Source organism: Saccopteryx bilineata, chromosome 10 (genome assembly GCF_036850765.1).
Source record: "Saccopteryx bilineata isolate mSacBil1 chromosome 10, mSacBil1_pri_phased_curated, whole genome shotgun sequence".
In the NCBI taxonomy this organism is placed as follows: domain Eukaryota; kingdom Metazoa; phylum Chordata; class Mammalia; order Chiroptera; family Emballonuridae; genus Saccopteryx; species Saccopteryx bilineata.
The window spans coordinates 3,104,517-3,126,154 of NC_089499.1; the positions used below are offsets into that span (position 1 = coordinate 3,104,517).

At 57.2% G+C, this 21,638-nt stretch overlaps 1 protein-coding gene across 6 annotated transcripts in view; it reads left to right on the plus strand.

Moving 5' to 3' along the window:
* Positions 1 to 21,070, plus strand: part of CNTN4 (contactin 4) — a 765,413-nt gene extending 744,343 nt beyond the window's left edge. For all 6 annotated transcript variants that reach the window (XM_066245034.1, XM_066245033.1, XM_066245036.1 and 3 more), the window contains 7 exons: positions 948 to 1,097; positions 2,482 to 2,552; positions 4,036 to 4,270; positions 5,970 to 6,082; positions 7,999 to 8,185; positions 8,626 to 8,738; positions 19,013 to 21,070. In XM_066245034.1, coding sequence (XP_066101131.1) covers positions 948 to 1,097; positions 2,482 to 2,552; positions 4,036 to 4,270; positions 5,970 to 6,082; positions 7,999 to 8,185; positions 8,626 to 8,738; positions 19,013 to 19,327 — 1,184 coding nt within the window. In that variant the 3' untranslated portion in view covers positions 19,328 to 21,070. The remainder of the gene's footprint in view (positions 1 to 947; positions 1,098 to 2,481; positions 2,553 to 4,035; positions 4,271 to 5,969; positions 6,083 to 7,998; positions 8,186 to 8,625; positions 8,739 to 19,012) is intronic.
* The last annotated feature ends 568 nt before the right edge of the window (positions 21,071 to 21,638 follow it).

Sequence of the window (21,638 nt, forward strand, 5' to 3'; positions counted from 1 at the left end):
AACAACAACAACAACTCAGAAACGCTGTTCCGTGAGCATAGAGGCGACATTCAGAGCTCCCGGGCTGTGGCGTCAAGCCAGGGGCCACGTTCTTTGTGAAGGAGCCCTTCCCCAAGTCCTGCTGGTGGACACGGGCAGGTTCCGCCTCCCGGACTCCCACTTTCTGTGACCCTCATGGGCCGTCCCTGCTACGTTCACAGATTCTTTCCTTAGACGTGCTAATATAACATTCAACCTCCACTGTCACATTCAACCTCCACTGTCACATTCAACCTCCACTGTCACATTCAACCTCCATTGCCACATTCAACCTCCATTGTCACATTCAACCTCCACTGTCACATTCAACCTCCATTGTCACATTCAACCTCCATTGTCACATTCAACCTCCATTGTCACATTCAACCTCCACTGCCACATTCAACCTCCATTGTCACATTCAACCTCCATTGCCACATTCAACCTCCATTGTCACATTCAACCTCCATTGTCACATTCAACCTCCATTGTCACATTCAACCTCCACTGTTACAGTCAGAGGTGGCTTTTGGATCAAGCTGTCAGGGGAGGTGCAATTCCAGGGTGACCCTGAGCGACTCACCTAATCTCTGTGAGGCAAGTTTCCTTAGCTATAAAAGTGGAGATCATCCTTTGACCTTCCTCGTGGGAGAGCTGTAAGAATGCAGAGATGTGCCCTTCCCCACATGGTCTGTGCTGAAACGCATCTCGTGGAAGCAAGGGTTACAGGCCAGTCGCCTTGAGCCTCAAAGAAGTTCGTGTCTGTTGGGGCGTCGTCGCTGGGGGGTCTGAGTTCGGGGAGGCGCTCCCTGGCACAGCTGTCTACGGAACGCCCACCGTGGTCTGAGCGTCATCCCGTTCGGGTCTGGGGGTCGCCGGCGGCAGTTCCCCCCCCTTCCCAACGTGGGGTGGCCTTTGATGTCTTCCAGTCCCCGAAGTCGTCGACGGGAAGACCTTTACGGCGACCGTGGTGGGTCTGAACCCCTGGGTCGAGTATGAGTTCCGCACGGTCGCAGCCAACGCGATTGGGATCGGAGAGCCCAGCCGGCCCTCGGAGAAGCGGAGGACCGAGGAGGCCCGTGAGTAGCACCCGACGCAGACGGGGTCTTCGGGCTCTGACGTCCTCCAGCCCGACACCCCCCCCCCCGGGAGCCCCTGCGAGCACCCTGGAAGGTTGGAAGGATGAGAAGTCGGCCCGAGTTGAGTTCTCTCTCTCCTCACCGGGGCCCCTGCGCAGGGGGGACAGCTAGCTGGGCTCAGGTCCCTCAAACACCAGCTCTGTCCTCGTTGGTCTGTGTGTCACCAAGACCCTCTTTTGGGGGTTTGTATTTTTAACTCACGTCCCACATTGCTGATGGGATCAGCCCACAGAAGTCACTAGTAGAGAAGAGTGAGTTCTTCCCAGAAGTTGGATATGCTGAGGGTATAAACCACTCCCAGAAGCTGAGATTCCGGGCGTCCCCCTAACTCCCAGGGGCCTGGTCAGCAGCTCCCTCTGGTCCCTGTGTTCGCAGCTTTGGTGACACAGGGAGGGAGGAGCTGAACTCGTCAGGGTCACCTGTCCCTTAACCTCCCTCGTGTAAATGGTGGTCAGTGCAGGTGCCCAGCGGAGCCAGGCCCTCTGTTTGTTGAAAGACTAGTGGGGACCCTAAACAAACGGGAACTCTTGGACATGACCCTACCCTTGGACAAAAGCCACCAAATGTATTCCAGAGGCTTTAACCAAGGGCACATGGCCAGCCACCGGCTGTACACCCCGGCCAGACACCATGAAATCCCGTCTGGAGTCTCTCATTCATGTGATCATACAGCTAACCCTCCTGCCGGCCTCTCACCCACCCCCGGCCTGCAGTTTAATTCACTCCTCTCAGCAGTCCCGAGGAGGGGGCCAGCGTACTTCCCCCCTTTTACAGAGAAAACTGGGGATCGATGGGGCTGAGCTCCGGGAACCGGGGGGTCGCCTCTGTCCACAGCTTCCCTCAGCTCCCAGCTCAGAACCCCCCTCCTCGGAGAAGCGGTTACTCGCCTCGCTCAGAGCGGCCTGCCTCTCAGACACCTGCAGGCGCCTCTCTGCCCGCCCCGTGCTGCTTCCTGGGGGCCTTGTTGCGCTGGGCCTGATCTGTGTGCACTGACCCCACCGTCTCCCCGGGCCTTAGAAGCAGGGCCTCAGGCCTTTCCTCATCCCCACTGAAGCTCGGCCTCCACGGACGAGCGGTCAGCCGTGTGCCTTGTTGACCGGGAAGCCGGCACCTCGTACAGCTCCCCTTGGTGCATTTTGCTTCCTCGAGGTGATGCTCTGGGCCCTTTAGACCACATGGCTGCTGGTCTCAAAGCACGAAGCTGTGTGCCTCCAGCAATTCGTCCAAAGAGCGTCACCTCCACCGGACCGCCCTCCAGGCTCTCATTTGCCTTTGCCCCCTGACATGACTTGTTGTGTGTGGTTTTTTTTTGTCCCCCGAACAGTCCCTGAAGTCACCCCGGCGAATGTCAGCGGTGGTGGAGGCAGCAAATCCGAACTAGTCATAACCTGGGAGGTGAGTGCGTCCCAGTGTGAAGACACAGTCGTTTGGGCGATTTCAGGTTTTCTGCCTCTGTGGAAACACGTGCGGGGAGGACGCCCCTTCTCTGTAACAGCTGAAGTCCATTTGCGGCCCCCCCACACACAGCTCACGGCCTGCAGGGCCGGACGGCACGTGCCCGCCCGAGGTGAAAAGCAGTTCGAGTTGGTTCATCGCGGGGAACACAGTCAAGAAGGCAGGACAACACAAATACATACACAACAGGCCTGGTTCACAGACACCCAGCGGCTCTTCCTTCCCCAGTCTCCACCTGCCCAGGGACCAACCGGCTCCGGTGCGCCCGGGCGGCGTAGTGGCCAGCGGGGTGCCCGGGCGGGGACAGGGGACACGGGAGTTTTAAAAAAGGTCCTTTGTGTTTTTGTATTTTTGTATAGTTTCTTTTTTTCTGAAGTTTGAAGCAGGGGGGGCAGAGAGACGGACTCCCACATGCGCCCGACCAGGATCCACCCGGCACACCCACCAGGGGGCGATGCTCTGCCCATCTGGGGCGTTGCTCTGTTGCAACCAGAGCCATTCTAGCGCCTGATGTGGAGGCCATGGAGCCATCCTCAGTGCCCGGGCCAACTTTGCTCCAATGGAGCCTTGGCTGCAGGAGGGGAAGAGAGAGATAGAGAGGAAGGAGAGGGGGAGGGGTGGAGAAGCAGATGGGCGCTTCTCCTGTGTGCCCTGGCCGGGAATCGAACCCAGGACTCCCACTTTCTGGGGCGACGCTCTACCACTGAGCCAACCGGCCAGGGCCCTTCCTGTTTTTGAGGGACTCTGGACAACAGCCCAGCCGTTAAAATCCTTCACTCAGCCAGAGCCCGTCCCTGAGAGCTGCCCCAGCCGCCAGCGCCCCCTCAGTTCGGAGAGGGGGGTGTTGCCCGAGCCCTGGTGGTCCTTCCTTCCGCAGCGGGGCCCTGGGTCTGGCTGGCGCTGGAGGAAGAGCCCTGTGAGACGGCACCGGTTGGCCTCTTGGGTTCTAGGTCAACTCCCCGCGGTCTGTTATATTCGCTTCTGTCTGTTTCGGAGCTGGGTCTGAGCCAGGCTGCCCACTGCAGGGCGTTCTGTTGAGTTTTCTTTTTAACGCTCCTTCAGACCTCATGAATATCTAAGGCGATATCCCTTGATGGCAAGCCCCAGGTGTAATACCCTTTGTTTAGTTTAATGTTTATTTTATTGGTTTTGAGAGAGCAAGGAGAGAGAGAGAGGGAGAGACAGGAACAATAATCTATTCCTGTATGTGCCCTGACCGGGGATCGAACCTTTGGGCCAATGCTCTAACCGACCGAGCTATGCGTCCAGGGCCGGATTTCACGCCCTTGGCGAGACGCATGGTAAGACAGGCAGGGAGGGGCACAGACAGACGCGTCAGGCTGGCGGGACACCACCATTTCTGCCTTCGAACCCCGCCGCCGTGACCCCGGAACCCCTTCCTGACCCCTGTGCTCTTTCCCAGACGGTCCCTGAGGAGCTGCAGAACGGGCGAGGCTTTGGCTACGTGGTGGCCTTCCGGCCCTACGGCACGGTGATCTGGATGTTGACGGTGCTGGCCTCGGCCGACGCCTGCCGCTACGTGTTCCGGAACGAGAGCGTGCGTCCCTTCGCCCCCTTCGAGGTCCGAGTGGGGGTCTTCAACAACAAGGGCGAAGGCCCCTTCAGCCCCATCACGGTCGTGTACTCTGCCGAGGAAGGTACGGTCCGCGCTGCCCAGGGACGGTGCCGGTTCCCCCGTGCCGGGAGGAACGGTTGGTTTTAGGGCATGCAGCCCACTGGGCACTGCACCCTGAACTCGTAAAGGCACACCCTGACCTCAGGATGAGTGTGATGTAGACCTCGTGGGGGGCTGTCCAGCACCGGGCTCTGAGCACGACAGCCAGTCTCCTGTGGTCAGTAACAGGTGGCCACACGGCAGGTTCCCCTGGACCGTTTCATATCCACTTACCTGTGAGCGTCACCTCCACGAGACTGCTAGTCGATGAAATCCCGCCAAGTGGCTATCAAGATATAATTTGCCTTGCCTCTCGCCATTTTTATTTTCGTAAAGCACAAGTTTTTCTGTGATGAATGGTTTGAGCCGGGACACGGCCTGTCTGCCCTCATTGTTGTCCCCTCTGTCATCGTCCGAGCGAGCGTGACCCTCCGTAAGTCCTGAGTCAGCGAACACCGAGAGAGCCCTTTGTTGCTATGGAGACACCAAGCCTCAGAGGTCTCCTGGCCTGGCCTCCTCTGGGGTGCGATGGGCATTTTAGAGGGAAACTCGGGTTCCTTGTAAGTGGTACCAAACGGACTTTTCAAAAATATTTTATAGTTCTGTCTAGATTCGAATCTCATTGGGAAAAAAATATATAGCTGGCAAATCCAAACCAGGATGTGGTGAATGTTACTGCTCACGGCATGGCTAGGTTTCTGTCTCAGAAAGACCGCTGCGAGGAAAACAGTAACATACAAAATGGGTGCAGTGTTGGCCCTGCCCAGTTGGCTCAGTGGTAGAGCGTCGGCCTGGCATGCAGGAGTCCTTGGTTCCATTCCCGGCCAGGGCACACAGGAGAAGTGCCCATCTGCTTCTCCACCCCTCCCCTCTCCTTCCTCTCTGTCTCTCTCTTCCTCTCCTGCAGCCAAGGCTCCACTGGAGCAAAGTTGGCCCGGGTGCTGAGGATGGTTCTGTGGCCTCTGCCTCAGGCGCTAGAGTAGCTCTAGTTACAACAAAGCGACACCCCAGATGGGCAGAGCATCGGCCCCTGGTGGGCATGCCGGTTGGATCTCGGTTGGGCGCATGCGGGAGTCTGTCTGACTGCCTCCCCGTTTCTAACTTCAGAAAAATACAAACAAACAAACAAAATGGGTGCAGTGTTTTGGCAAAAAAAAAAAAAAAATCTGTAAAAATAACTCAAATTTAGGACACAGTCTTGGTCCAGACTGTTCTGTGCCCGTGAGGAGGTAGAGCCCAGAGTGTAGAGGACCTGCCCAGGGTCACACAGTTTGCTGCGCGGGGCCAGACGATCACCCGGCTCTCCCGAACCCGGTCAAGTCCGCCGGCTCTCTCGTTTCCTTCTGTGAGCTCTCGCTGATGGCAAGTGTTGACCGGTAGGATGCGTGTTCAAGGATGTGCTGACTTGGTCCTAAACTTAAGGGGTCCTAGGTGACTCCCCCGCACCCCCACTGGGCTCCAAAATTAGCATCCAGAGGCTTGGGACAAGTGACTTCTCCCCCATCCTGTGACCACCCCTCGAGCTGTCCTCATGCCTTCTCCGTGAAAGGAGGTTTCGGTTGTCACCACTCGGGGTGCTTCTGTAACTGCGGGTCCCTTGCGCCCGAGCCTGCCCTGGCTGGAAGCCTGTACCGAGGCAGCGGGTACAGTCATGCCTCTTTTCCTTCCATCCTCATCCGCAGAGCCCACCAAACCGCCAGCCAACATCTTTGCCAGAAGTCTTTCTGCCACAGACATCGAAGTTTTCTGGGCCTCCCCGAAGGAGAAGAACAGAGGACGGATACAAGGTTATGAGGTCAGCGAGAGATGGGTGCCCGGGTCTGCAGAAGAGCCCCTACCCTTCAGCGAGCCCTCCACTACACACTGCCCTGTATGGGCATTTGTCGGAGGGGCCAGGCTTCTCATGGCGTGTTCGTGGAAGCCGAGAACCTTCCGCTGGGAGATTGCCTCTCCGGGGAGTGTTCAGAGAGGTGTTTCAGAATGGACGAGGGTCTGAGCATGTATAAGACGCACGGCAGAATGAGCTCGGGCTTCTGATATCTGATCGCTGGGGCTCAACACAAAGTTAGAGAGCCCTGGCCGGCTAGCTCAGTTGGTTAGAGCATCATCCCAATATACCAAGGTTGCAAGTTCAGTCCCCCGTCAGGGCATGTGTAAGAATCAACCAGGCCTGACCGGTGGTGGCGCAGTGGATAAAGCGTCGACCTGGAACGCTGAGGTCGCCGGTTCGAAACCCTGGGCTTGCCTGGTCAAGGCACATATGGGAGTTGATGCTTCCTGCTCCTCCCCCCTTCTCTCTCTCTCTCTCTCTCCTTTCTAAAATGAATTAAAAAAAAAAAAAAGAATCAACCAATGAATTCACAAATAAGTGGAACAAGTCAATGTTTCTCTCTCTTTCTCTCTCCCCCTCTCCCTTTCTCTCTCCTTCTCCCTCTCTTTCTCTTCCTAACCCTCTTCCTCTCTCTCTAAGAAATTAATCCAAAAAATTATTTTTAAAGGTAGAGAAAAAGGGAGAAATGGCCAACATGGTTGTAGTGGTTTACCATCTCGCTGTGAGCTTCAGAGCAGAGGGGGCGATGTCTCGGAGCAGGAGGGGGCGATGTCTCGGAGCAGGAGGGGCGATGTCTCGGAGCAGAGGGGGCGATGTCTCGGAGCAGGAGGGGGGACGTCTCGGAGCAGGAAGGGGACGTCTCGGAGCAGGAGGGGCGATGTCTCGGAGCAGGAGGGGCGATGTCTCGGAGCAGGAGGGGGATGTCTCGGAGCAGAGGGGGCGATGTCTCGGAGCAGGAGGGGCGATGTCTCGGAGCAGGAGGGGGCGATGTCTCGGAGCAGGAGGGGGGACGTCTCGGAGCAGGAGGGGGGACGTCTCGGAGCAGGAAGGGGACGTCTCGGAGCAGGAGGGGCGATGTCTCGGAGCAGGAGGGGGATGTCTCGGAGCAGGAGGGGGCGATGTCTCGGAGCAGGAGGGGGCGATGTCTCGGAGCAGGAGGGGCGATGTCTCGGAGCAGAGGGGGCGATGTCTCGGAGCAGGAGGGGCGATGTCTCGGAGCAGGAGGGGGATGTCTCGGAGCAGGAGGGGCGATGTCTCGGAGCAGGAGGGGGATGTCTCGGAGCAGGAGGGGGATGTCTCGGAGCAGAGGGGGCGATGTCTCGGAGCAGGAGGGGCGATGTCTCGGAGCAGGAGGGGCGATGTCTCGGAGCAAGAGGGGGATGTCTCGGAGCAGGGGGGGGCGATGTCTCGGAGCAGAGGGGGCGTTCTCTCGGAGCAGGAGGGGGATGTCTCAGAGCAGGAGGGGGATGTCTCGGAGCAGGAGGGGGCGATGTCTCGGAGCAGGAGGGGGATGTCTCGGAGCAGAGGGGGCGATGTCTCGGAGCAGGAGGGGCGATGTCTCGGAGCAGAGGGGGGATGTCTCGGAGCAGGAGGGGCGATGTCTCGGAGCAAGAGGGGCGATGTCTCAGAGCAAGAGGGGGATGTCTCAGAGCAGGGGGGGGCGATGTCTTGGAGCAGGGGGGGGGGGCGATGTCTCGGAGCAGGAGGGGCGATATCTCGGAGCAGGAGGGCGCTCTTGGCGCTGAGAGCTCTGCTTAGGAACCCTCGCAGAAAACTGCTTCCATCATAAATATCTGCACTAACACACGTACTTCCTGACACCCATGGAAATGTCCCTGGTGGGTACGGTTTCCAGACTCTTCCTTTCTTATTCCCTTCAGGTTAAATACTGGAGACACAACGACAGGGAAGACAATGCCAGGAAAATACGAACTTTCGGAAATCAGACATCAACCAAAATCACCCACTTGCAGGGCAGTGAGCTGTACCACTTAGCGGTCAGGGCCTACAACACCGCTGGGGCGGGCCCGTCCAGTGCCACCGTCAATGTGACAACCAGAAAGCCTCGTAAGAACCGCCTTGCTCCGAGATAGTTCAGGGGTTCCTCACACCCGCCCCCCATTCCTGCCCCCACCCCGCCTCCCAGTGGTCACCTGCGCACTCAGTGTATCGTTCTGTGGGGTCAAGTCTCCCTCGGCGTTTTAACGGAAACTTTATGTCCACCGGGCAGAACACGTTTTCCCTGAGGACAGAGAGATAAATGTCATTGTCCTCACCGGGAGGGACTACTTCCTCTTTCCGCTCTAAATGTTAGGCGACCGGCTGAGTCTGTCTCGGCGGTGCTGCGTGTCCTCGGGTTTTAGGGACCTTCCTTGAGGACAACGTGTTCATGCTGTAGCCCGTTAAATGGCCTCCACTCTCAAACTCTAGTGGGGAGATGTTCCTCAGAGTCCGTGGGGATTTAATGATCCGTGACGTTGTATATCTTCATTTTTTCTTTTCTCTAGCGCCGAGTCAACCCCCCGGAAACATCATATGGAATTCATCCGACTCCAAAATCATCCTGAACTGGGACCAGGTGAAGGCGTTGGAGAACGAGTCGGAAGTCCAAGGCTACAAGGTGGGTGGTGTCTGCTCCGCGAAGGCTGGTTGTTAGAGGGGATGGTCCCTTCCCGTGCAGGAGGGGAACCTGGCCCCACCGTTCCTGACCACGCTCTCCCGGACGCCGGGGTCTCTGCCCCCCTGTGTTTTGATAAACGGTTTGTGGCCACGGGCCAGGATTTGGGGCGCCATCGAAAGGAGGCTTGGGCAGAGTCAGCTGGAAATGGGTAGACACCCTGATGCTGGGTCGGCGAGGAGTCGTGAGGAGCCGTGTTCCCAAGGTCTCTGCGCTCAGCTTTGTTCTGTGCTCGTCTCAGCTGTGTTTTCTTCCCAGATCAACAACAGTGACCGCTCGGTATTTCTAACGGTTACTCATTTCTGCTCATGCCCTCGAGTTAGGAAGGCACACATATGGAGAAAGAGGAAAGGGGTTTGGTTCTCCCCCCCCCAAGAATTCATTTGCCTGATCTCATAAATATTAGCCTGACTTTAAAGAGCTAGAAAAGAAGATGTAGGCTCTGGCTGGTGGCTCAGTGGATAGAGCATCAGCCTGGCATATGGACATCCTGGGTTTGATCCCTGGTCAGGATGCGCAGGAGAAGCAGCCATCTGCTTCTCTTCCCCTCCCTCTCCTCACTTCTCTCTCTCTTCCTCTCTCTCTTTCCCTCCTTCAGCCAGTGGGTCCATTGGTTCAAGTGTGGCCCTGGTCTCTAAGGATAGCACCATTGGAGTGCACTGGCATCAGGCACTGAAAATAGCTCGGTATTCAAGCATCGGCCCCAGACAAAGGTTGCCAGGTGGATCCTGGTTGGGGCGCATATGGGAGTCTGTCTCACTATGTCCCCTCCTCTTACCTTACAAAAAAAGAAAAAACTATATGGGCCTGGGTGTCACAGTTAGAAAGAAATAAACATCTGGTCAGTGTTTTCAGTTATCTTATTGCTGCCTAAGAAACAACCCTAAAACAAGGGGCTCAGACAAAAACATATCACACGTCACGACTCCGTAAGCAGGACTGGACCAAAGTGGGCGGTTTTCTCAGGCAGGGAGGCTGAGATGCTTCTTCCCAAACCTCTGGCTCCCGGGACGGGGTGGTCAGCACCCCTCACTCTCGCCTGGGTCTCTCCATGTGGACAGCTGGGCCTCCGCACAGGCCGGTGAGTTCAGGGTCTCCACGCAGAGGAAGCCACGCAGTCCATCCTCTCCGAGGCGACGGGCGGAACCGGCCCCGGGCTGGCCGGTCAGGTCCAGCAAGGGCGGGACATCGAGGCTCCTCCTCTGCGCAGTGGCCGGTGCACAGGAGAGGCACCAACCAGACACACCTGCAGACCAGACCACAGCACGACAGAGAAGATGACCTGGAGGCCACCGCAAAAAAAAAAAAAAAAAAAAAAATGTGTGAGAGAGGAAGGTAGGAACCCAGGACGTCTCACTGGAGGACAAGGGACACCCAGAGGCAGGAGGGCCACTTCGGAAAATTGGAGGGCTGTGGGACAGTGGCTGGAACCGGGCCCCACGCTTCTCAGGCGTAAAACTGGCCCGAGACTGAAAGCAGAGTGGAGACCAACGTCAGCGCTTTCCCTCCCAGGAGCCGGAGCTCGGCCACGACGGACAGAGCCCCGAGGGAGAGGGAGGGCGCTCTGTCCCCGGGCAGAACCCAGGGCTCGCCGGTGACCGCCCGGTGCGAGGGGAGGAAGGGAAACGCAGTGTGGACAGTTAAGTTACGTGGCATTTGGAATTCTCTCCCGTCCTGACATGTCACGAGGAAATGTCTAACCTGAGCCTTCTGAGGAGCACAGTCATCGGGCTATTTTTTTTTTTTTTTTTTTGTATTTTTCTGAAGCTGGAAACGGGGAGAGACAGTCAGACAGACTCCCGCATGCGCCCAACCGGGATCCACCCGGCACGCCCACCAGGGGGCGATGCTCTGCCCCTCCGGGGCATCGCTCTGTTGCGACCAGAGCCACTCTAGCGCCTGGGGCAGAGGCCAAGGAGCCATCCCCAGCGCCCGGGCCATCTTTGCTCCAGTGGACCCTTGGCTGTGGGAGAGGAAGAGAGAGACAGAGAGGAAGGAGAGGGGGAGGGGTGGAGAAGCAGATGGGCGCTTCTCCTGTGTGCCCTGGCTGGGAATCGAACCCGGGACTTCTGCACGCCAGGTCGTCGCTCTACCACTGAGCCAATCGGCCAGGGCGCAAGGCTTCTTTTCAATGAGCTGTCCATAGGCGTCATTATAAAAAAATTTTTTGTAAAGCTATGATCCTGCAATGTGTTCAAGTAGAAGACTATAGAAGTCAGAAGTTTCAGGAGTCGTGGAAAAATGGTCCTGGGCTGCCACCGAGGACCCTTAGGGGACACATCCGGCACGTGAGTGGACCACGAGGTCACGCGGGTGGAGGGAGGGGGCAGGGTGGGAGCCACGGGCAGCGAGAGCGTGGACCCTCTCCGCCCACCGCCTGGTCACTCTGCGGACAGAGGCACAGGGACTCCAGCACGCCAAGAGACCTTCCATGTCAACACACTGACCGCTCATCCAGTTTTGTTTTAACTCCTGAACAGCCCTTGAGGCCATGCAGTGCCGGCCAAACCGGATGGGTCCGCTGGCTGCTTCCAGCCCGAGGGGCTGCAGGTGGGCGGCCTCCTTCCTGCGCAGAGATCTTGGGAGGAGCAGGCGGGGAGAGCCGCCCGGCCCTGGTTGAAGAACATGGACCGCGGGGCAGTTGCTGGCCCAGCGCTGACACTGGGAGCTGATGCCGTAGGTGGTAGTCCCTGGGCGCTAGGATTAGAGAGCGTTTCAGAAGGCCCTCCCTGCCAGGGGCGGCCGTCCCCTCAGCCACGAGGTGCAGTGACCCATGTTCCGCAGGGAGACACAGTCACCAAGAACTGATCATCTTCCTGGGTCTTTTGAGAAACTCTCCCGGGAGGGTCTGAGGGGACACAGCCTGGAGCCACGGGAGCCCTGGTTCCGGTTCTCTGTGGGCTGTGTCACTGTAGGTCCAGCACGGCCTCCCTGCGGCTGCACCCGCTCTTTCAGCGAGACGTGTTCTAGTACCTTCACTTTCTCTGGGCCTCTGTGTCTCTGGCCTTGCTCCCTGGGACAGCCTTCCTTACTTCCATGTCCGTGACCGGCCACGCATCCTTCCGGCAGGGGGTCGACGCCTTCCCTAGCGGCCAGAGCTCTCTCCTCGGGCCAGACGGTTAAAGGAACGTTGTACCATCTTGAGGGATTGTCATTGGCCGATGGCCTGCTGTAAACCCCCAGACGGGGGTCCTCGGAGAACAGTGCCTGCCCCATCGCCGTGGCGTCTCCAGACCAGGACAGGGTCTGGCTGTGTTAGGAGGGGGGAGGCCTCACATCCCGATCTGATCTGCGGGAATTAACGTGAGAGGGTCCGTCCGACCCGTCTCCCTCGGGACGGGAGAGGCGTGGGGTTGGCTAGGCTGCGAGGTAGAAGACGGGAGGGGGGGCCGAGGGGAACGAAGACGGGACAGGAGGCCCGAGCGGAGACAGACCTTGGCGACTGTGTCTGACCTCGGCCGGGCCGGCCCCGCATGGAGCAGACGCAGCAGCCAGCTGAACTGAGCTGAGTCGAGCCGAGCCGGTCTAAGCAGACCACAGGAGGATGGGACGGGGAGAGTGCCCAGGGAAATGCTTCCGCCCAGCCTCTGTGGGTGCCCATCGGAACAGAGAGAACAAACGTAGAACGCTTCAGGCGTCCCTGGGCAGGGGCACAAGTCCCTGAGCGAACCTTTACCTGGAGTTTAAGGTCCTGTTCAAGCTGGTGATGAAGACAGAGGGAGGGAGGGAGGGAGGGAGGGAGGGAGGGAGGGAGGGAGGGAGGGAGGGAGGGAGGGACACAGAACGTGGGCGGGGCTGGACCGCCCGGAGACCATGCCGTCAAGCCCTGCATTCCACGGATGTGATGCCCGCATTTCACAGATGTGATGCCCACGCCCAGGAGTGGAGAGGCAGGTGCCTTTGGCTTCCACAGGTTGCAGGTGGCTGTCTCCAAGCCAATGTCCGTCCGCCTCGGTGAACCGGGGCTGGAAGATGACAGGCGTTTTTGCAAGGAGAGCGGGGGACCGCGCTTTATGTATTGCTGGCTCCGTGGCTCCCCTGCCCTCTCTCGGGGGAGCGGTCAGTGAGGTTGTCTTGGGCAGGGGGAGGAGCAGGGAAGCAGGTCAAGACAGACACAGGGCACTCACCTCCCCGCAGTGTCCCGCTGGGCTTGGAATAGGGTCGGGGACACCGCGTTTATTTCTGTAGAAATTAGAAGAAAACACATCACAGCTAGAGAGGCCGGGCCCTTTCCGGGTCAGAGCAGCCAATCAGATGATGTAACCTCCGTGGGTGACCCTGCCGTCTCAACGTCACAGGACTGATCAGCAGGGTGATCAAAGGGCTGTTTTTGTGTTGTTTTGTTTCCTGAAAGTGTTCCTCTAGGATTTATAGCTGAAACTTGCTGAACTCTCGGTGCTCTGACAAGGACCCCAGGTAGATCACAGAGCCAAGTTATTCCTCAAAGCCAGGTGTGCCCCCTGCGTCCCGTCAGTCACTCCGCGTGGCCGGGCCCGGGGGGTAGGGGGGAGGAGCTCTGACAGTGCCGAAGGCACCTGAGGATGTCGGGGAGCCTGGTCCTCTACAACGGCAATGTTCCACGGGCGGGTGGTCAGGGGACACCGGTGAATCTCTCCCCTGTAAGGAAATGGTGTCCCCACCTTGTACCAGTGGGATGTAGATGGACGTGGTCACATGCCGGGGAACAAGCGGGACCTGGACCGTTTTTAAAGGAATTTCAGTTGCGTTTGGTTGTTCTTGCAATAGAGGGGCGACCCTGCGCCTCCAACCTCAGCCGATGAGAACTCACAGCAAGCAGGTCTTTGGGAAAGAGGAACTCACCTTCTGTTTCTCAGAATGTGTCCCTGCACCGGGGACAATGGCCTTATCCGTGAGCGTGTCACAGATGCAGACTCTCAAGTCCACCCGAGACTTCCTGAATCAGAAACTCTGGTGGGGCCGACCACCTACATTTTCACAAACCCTTCTGGGGGGGGGGGGTTCTGATGCGGGGTCCACAGATCTAACCCGGGATGCCCAGACCACCCTCTCTTCACCCGAAGATCGTATTAAAAACATCACTGCTGCCCTGGCCTGTTGGGTCAGTGGTAGAGCATCTGCCTGGCGTGCAGGAGTCCCGGGTTCGATTCCCGGCCAGGGCACACAGGAGAAGCGCCCATCTGCTTCTCCACCCCTCCCCCTCTCCTTCCTCTCTGTCTCTCTCTTCCCCTCCCGCAGCCGAGGCTCCATTGGAGCAAAGATGGCCCGGGTGCTGAGGATGGCTCTGTGGCCTCTGCCTCAGGCGCTAGAATGGCTCTGGTTGCAACAGAGCAATGCCCCGGATGGGCAGAGCATCACCCCCTGGTGGGCGTGCCGGGTGGATCCCGGTTGGGTGCATGCCTGAGTCTGACTGCCTCCCCATTTCCAGCTTCAGAAAAATACAAAAACAAACAAACAAAAAAACATCGCTGCCTGGGGTCCTCCACATGCACAACGTGCCTCGGGGCTGCCGGAGCACAGCCAGCACAGGGGGCTCTGTGGAGGGGGACTGTCCTTGGCGTCACAGGGTGTTTCCCTGGCCTGTGTCCCCTGGGAGGCAAAATTGCCCCCCCCAGTTGAGCACCCCTGGGCCAGAGCCTCAGCATCCTGCAGGCTCCCCAAGTGCTCCGAAGCCGACCCGAGAACCATGATCTCACTAGTCAGTCGTTTCGTCATTGGGGGGATGGACGGAGGGATGTCCCGTGGCTTGAGTCCTCGTCTAGAAACCTTCGTCCCACCATGCGGCTGTTGGGAGGGAGCTCTCCGGGCCTGGGTTTCCTCATCCGAGGGAAGGGACAGTCATGCCCATCTCGGTTGTTGAGACGGTGAAACCTGGAGAGGGGACCAAGCTCTCGGCAACATCCAGAGCGTGGGGGGGGGGGAGCGTTGTCCTCACCCTCGTTTGCTTCCAGAAAGGCGGGCGCCCTCGGCCGGCCTCGCGTCTGGTCCCCAGTGGCGCAGAGGAGAGCCAAGTCGGCAGTGCCAGGCTCCGGGAGAGCTGGGTCCCAGGTCTCCACACAGACGCCACTGTGTCCCTGACGTTGAGCATCAGGGAGCCCCCAGCCCAGACTCACGGCGGGACGGGGGTGGTAGGAAGGGAAGCCAGGACACATGGGTGGCTGGTCGCAAGCCACGGACACTTCCACAGTGACAGTGACCGCCACCTCCCTCCCGCGTGTCACACAGCTCGTAGAGGGCTCCGGGGTGGGGGCGCTCTGGCCTGGCAGAGCCCCTGCCCAGGCGCCGACGTGCCCCATCTCCCTGGGGTCCATGGTAGCAATCCCACGTCCCACCTGCTCTGTGCTCCAGCCTTTGCCGAGTGCCGTCCGCCTCCGGTTCCCCTGGGCCTTCCTAGCACCGTGTGCACCCCCTTCCTGGGGGCCGGGCCCTTCCTGGCACCGTGTGCACCCGCTTCCTGGGGGCCGGGCCCTTCCTGGCACCATGTGCACCCGCTTCCTGGGGGCCGGGCCCCTCCTCAGGGTCAATTCCTGGGCGGTCCTGAAAACCCCTGCAAGGTGGTTGTGGTCGTCCCATTTCACAGGTGAGGGGAACGAGGCTCAGAGAGGTCAAGGAAGTGGGCACGGACACACAGCAGCCATGTCCCCTCTGATGCCAAAGCCCCTCGGGGGTCGCTGAGCTGCGGACGTCCTCAGAGAGGCAGTCACGTTCCCAGGTGCTCACAGAGCCTTCCACGGCGACGGGAGGTCACAGAGCCTTCCACGGGCAACGGGAGGCCACCCCGCACGTGGGCATCCTCACGCCACCGGCCGGCCCTCACTGTGGACCTCCTTTATAGTCACCTCACGAGGGACAGGCAGAGACAGGCTGTAGCAGTCTGTCTCTAGTGACACAATGTATGTAATTCAGTGTCCTTGACAGAAGATAGGGAAAGGACACTGTTAATTTTGATGTGCGTATGTAGCATATGAGCATAAGGGCAGGTGTCTCTACATAGTCAAGATCATCTTTGTTTACAGAGAGTGCTGGATCCTGTGTGAGAACCCAGGGAGGGGCAAACGACGATTTGACACAGAGTTTATTCTTGTGTTACTTTTTATTAACGACTGTATTATGTGCCATACAAGGGGCTGTGAGGATAGGACACAGAGTTTATTCTTGTGTTACTTCTTTTTTTTTTTTGTATTTTTCTGAAGTTGGAAACGGGGAGGCAGTCAGACAGACTCCCGCAAGCGCCCGACCAGGATCCACCCGGCATGCCCACCAGGGGGCAATGCTCTGCCCATCTGGGGCGTTGCTTTGTTGCAACCGGAGCCATTTTTGCACCTGAGGCGGAGGCTATGGAGCCATCCTCAGTGCCTGGGCCAACTTTGCTGCAATGGAGCCTTGGCTGCAGGAGGGGAAGAGAGAAACAGAGAGGAAGGAGAGGGGGAGGGGTGGAGAAGCAGATGGACACTTCTCTTGTGTGGTCTGTCCGGGAATCGAACCCAGGACTCCTGCACGCCAGGCTGACACTCTACCACTGAGCCAACCAGCCAGGGCCTCTTGTGTTACTTTTATTAATGACTGTAATATGTGCCATACAAGCAACTGTAAACCTACTTTTGTCCCACCTTGCCTTCACGTTCATTCCTGTGTTTCAAACTCTACATTTGCAAATACCTCAGCAGCGTATTTGTGTGTGTGTGTGTGTGTATGTGTGTGGTTCTTGAGTGATTTCATTTATTTGAAAGGAAAGCAAACAAACAAACAAAAAAAAACCCAGACTAGGCAAATTCATAGAGACAGAAGTCAGATTCGTGGCCGGCAGGGACTGACCGGGACAGTGGTGTGGGCTGTGGCTTCGTGGGTCCTAGGGTTTCTGTCATGGAGGGTAAGGGAGTTCTGGACCGGGACAGGACAGTAGTGCAGGTGGCCAGGTGTGTAAGGCGTCGTCCTTCCTTGGCCTTTGGATTTCATAAGGTTCATAAAGGCTGGAGGTTGACATGTTCAGGCCATCCGCGGAGAGAGACTGTTTTCAACCACGGACTAATCTTCACCACCGGGTCCTGAATGTCATCCCCTCTGCGAAGTCTCCATCACACTATTTTTCAGGTGTGGAAAGGGTCTTAGCGTGACCTGCTGAGACACCGAGTTATGGAGAAGTATCCTTGAGACGATTTTAATTGTGTTTGTGCCGTTGCGATGGCTCCAGTCATCCCAGGAGAAAAACGGCCGTTGGTCTCTGCGCCCTCCCGTGTCCCTCCCGTGAGCAGGCATTCGGTTCGTGTTCTCTGCGCCCTCCCGCGTCCCTCCCGCGAGCAGGCATTCGGTTCGTGGTCTCTGCGCCCTCCTGCGTCCTTCCTGTGAGCTGGCATTCGATTCGTGGTCTCTGCGTCCTCCCGCGTCCTTCCCCTGAGCTGGCATTCGGTTCGTGGTCTCTGCGTCCTCCCGCGTCCTTCCCCTGAGCTGGCATTCGGTTCGTGGTCTCTGCATCCTCCGGCGTCCCTCCCGTGAGCTGGCATTCAGTTCGTGGTCTCTGCACCCTCCCGCGTCCCTCCCGTGAGCTGGCATTCAGTTCGTGGTCTCTGCGCCCTCCCGCATCCCTCCCGTGAGCTGGCATTCCGGTTCGTGGTCTCTGCGCCCTCCTGCGTCCTTCCTGTGAGCTGGCATTCGGTTCGTGGTCCCTGCGCCCTCCCGCGTCTCTCCCTCCCGTGAGCTGGCATTCAGTTCGTGGTCTCTGCGTCCTCCCGCGTCCCTCCCGTGAGCTGGCATTCGGTTCGTGGTCTCTGCATCCTCCCGCGTCCCTCCCGTGAGCTGGCATTCGGTTCGTGGTCCCTGCGCCCTCCCGCGTCTCTCCCTCCCGTGAGCTGGCATTCGGTTTGTGTTTGCTGATGTTGACGATGGGACCGGGCCTGAGGTGGTAACCCTGGCCCCTCCGAGCTGTGCTCTGAGCTCGGGCGTGATTGCCAGCTTCCAGGTGGGATTTTTACAGATGGTCTCGCTTTTGCAGACAAACACTGAGACCGTTTTTATCTTTTAAAAATACCGACGAGCCTTGGACTCGACGCCTCGCTAAACCGTCGGCTCTAATTTCTGCCGAAAGGGACCCTGAGTTGTGAGGAGAGGCCGCAGGGGTCCCCAGACCGCAAAACACAACGAGGTCAGGGTTTGCTCTGAGGGTCCGTGTGTCTCCTTTTCTTAACATCTGACCCCCACTTCCTCATCATGGCAAGGATTGGTTTTGGGTTGCTTTTTGTTTTGTTTTGTTTGTCTATTTGTTTGATTGTTTTGGTTAGGCTGACGGATGGTTCCTGGCTGAATTCATGACAAAATCATATTTTAAGCAATGACATTGGTATGGTTATTAGGTGATAAGGATGTAACTGTGAGTAAAACGTGACTTCTCCCCCCCCCCCCCAGAGAGTTTCCATTCTGTTGTCAAAGATCTTGCCATCTTAATACCAAGGGATAGTTGGAAACCTCTCACTCTGGAAAGTGCAAGACCCATAAGAAAAATTTTTAGAAGGGTTGAGTTGTTTTCTGTTTGTTTTTAAAGGGATATATTTAGACAGCTACAGATCCTAATTCAGTTAATTACGCATCTCAGTCTCAGACAGGTGACTTTACTTCTGGGGGGGGCCCAGCCCCCCTCTGTTAATGGTGTCTGAGTAATACCGGGTGCTCGCGGGATTTCTGCAGGAGCCGTCACGGTGCCCTGGGCTCAGCACAACGGTAGCGTTCAAAAGCAAGCAGCGGTTTTTACCCAGCCGCCTCATTGATCTATATCCCGATCGTCACCAGTGGCGCTCACGATAACCAAGGTCCTGCTCCCCTGAGACGTGGACCCCCTCGTCCCACAAAAGCTGACGTGGAGGTCCCGCAATGTCACGTCACCTGCGCCCAGGTCCCTAGCTAGCTAGACAGTCAGGGAACTGGTGTCCGGGTGAGTCCCGTGGAATCGGCGCCTCGCCGCCCGCAGCGGCCCGGGAGCGGCGCTGTCACGTGACCACGTTCTCCCTCCCTCATGGCGGCGCTGTCACGTGACCGCGTTCTCCCTCCCTCGTGGCGGCGCTGTCACGTGACCGCGTTCTCCGTCCCTCGTGGCGGCGCTGTCACGTGACCGCGTTCTCCCTCCCTCGTGGCGGCGCTGTCACGTGACCGCGTTCTCCCTCCCTCGTGGCGGCGCTGTCACGTGACCGCGTTCTCCGTCCCTCGTGGCGGCGCTGTCACGTGACCGCGTTCTCCCTCCCTCTCCGCAGACGCCTACGCCCGGGGCGCAGGGCCCTCCACCTCCAGCGCCTGCACGCTGTCGGCCATCAGCACCATCATGCTCTCGCTCACGGCCCGGTCCAGTTTATGACGAACGTGGTCCCGTAGGACTTGCTGTTCGCGATGCTAGAAGCAACGTCTGGCGAGTGGTTTCGAAGACACCCGGCACTAAAGTAACGTCGTCGTTCGAGTACATCTTATTCCTGAAAAACAAAAACAAAACAAACAAAAACACACACAAAACACCTGTCTCTCTGGCTTCTTTAGGAATGACATTCGGCAGAACCTCCTCAAAGCAGACCTAGCTTTGTCCGCGGTCTCCCGGGAAAGGCCGCAGTGCACTGAAGACATCTGAAATACGATGTGACCAAAGCAGTTTACATACGTCCTTATATGCATATTTTTATTATAATATTTAGTGTTTTATAGAGTTTTTTAAAAGTTAACATGAAATGTAGATATTGATTTTTTTTTCCTCCTCTGCTATAAAAAAAAAAAAAAAATGCAATGGGCCGCCCCCATCATACGATGTATTGTTTGACACGGTTTCCTTTAGAGACAAAGAGCGTGAAGCTCCTCTCGGTAAAGAACATTGCAGGTTCCTTGTACAGTTTCACAGGGAAGGGGCGGCAGGTCAGCGGGAGGCCTGGCCTGCGGCTCCAGGCCGATGGCTCTCAGTGGCTCTCGGGCGGGCTCGGGCGTCGGCTGGGGTCCTCCGACGTGGACCGTACGTGTTCCGCCCCCGTGGTGAGAGGGCTGCTGTTCAGCCCGCCTTGAGGTCTTTTCAGGAATGACTGCAGTTTGAAAACCTGAGCCCCCTGTCCGAGGAGAGGTCCCCTGGTCCAGCCTCTCCTCCTCCGGACACTCGCACGGCCCGTGGTCCACGGTGAGACCCTCTCTCTGTCCGCACGACGCAGTCAGCGTCGTCTCGGTAGCGGCATATTCCCTGAGACACGGCGTTTGGAGTTACACATCCCGCAGTCACACGGGTCACCAATTCCTGTAGTCATCGGTCTTTCAGATGCTGACAGGTCATTTCCCCCCCCCCCCCTCTCTCTCTCTCATTGTGTCTGTTTGAATGTACATTTTTTAAAACACAGGTAATTTCTCTGTTCACGGAATCATAGTTTCCTTCTCAGCCTTCCTTATGCAGAACGCGTGTGTCTCTCTAGCGACAGAGCCCTCCATGCGAGTCCGACTCCCGTCTGGCGTTCCACAGATTTCTCCTCTTGCAGCAGATAAAGCTGCTGCTGCTGTTGCTGCTGCAAAGAAAAAAAAAATTCCCCCCCTTGATGCTGTAGAAGAGCTTCGGGCAGAAACGGACGGTGTCTCGAGGCTCCTCCAGTTTGGCCGCGGCGGCCTCCCTGCTTCCTAAGCTGTATCCTCCGAGTCTTAAAGTCACACGCTGGAAAAATGACAATAGCAACACCGTATTCTGATGAAAGAACTATTTGTTATCATGGGGAGGGGGGAGGAGCAAATCATGGGGTTTTGTAGCAAATACTAGTGGACCCGTGCACATATCTATCTATATATATATCTATATATATATATATAAAGGCAACGATGTTTTCTATAGAAGTTTTCACACGTGACCACGCTGCCACCCTTTCCTTTCTCGAAAGCTCGAATTTGCCTGCGACGTGTCGTGTTTTGCTTACAGAAAACCCAAGTTCACTCGTTCAGCCTCGCGGCTCTATTTATCCCATCAGGTCCTGAGCAGGACGTGGCAACAACGCTCGCTCGGGTGGCGGCCAGAAAGATACTGTCGGGATTTCCAGCCGCGTGGCTTCCTTCGTTTGAAATGGTTACTTCTTACGTTCAGATACAACACAATTTAAAATCACACACACACACACACACACACACACACACAAGAACAACAACAACAATAGAATAAAATGAATGGAAAAAAACATTAAAAAAGGACCCCCCAGGGAGTCCCCGACCCCAGCTGTCAATGATTATTCAGCAGTGATCTAGCAAAGCCTCTGTAATCTTTTTTTATAAAGGTATTGTTAATAAATATTCTGTCATTTGTAAAGAGACTTGTCTTCTGGGAGCATTCTTCCTGCCGGCCTGCCAGGGGACATGTGACCCCACCCTGTGCTAGTCCAGAATCCGAGGTCCTAGACGGACTCAGGCGTCTCCGGCCAGGATCCAGAGCTAGAGGGACCCCCCCCCAACCCAGGATCCAGAGCTAGAGGGACCCCCCTCCACCCCCCACCAGACTACTGCTCTGGAATGGACGACCTTGCCGACACCATTTCAGATCCCACAAACAAATGTCCTGAAGGTCCCAGCAAAGTCTCCCATATATTCCCAGCGGAGGCTATCTGTTATTTGAAAGAAGGTTTTTTTTTCCCAACCCCGTGGTTAAAAAAGGAGAAAAATCTAACCCTGAGCATCAAAGGCCCTTTTATTAAAAAAAAAAAAAATCTGTGATAAGAAATGAAGCTCAGACCCAGCCCCACGGAGCCCTCCCCGCCCCCCACCCCCACCCCCGGACCACGGCTTGCTCCCTGTGTCTCACCTCTTGTGCCTTTGGGTCGCACGGCTGCCCTTTCCTGCAATAACCCCTCTCCCACTCTTCCTTCTCCCCCAGCGTCCCCCTGA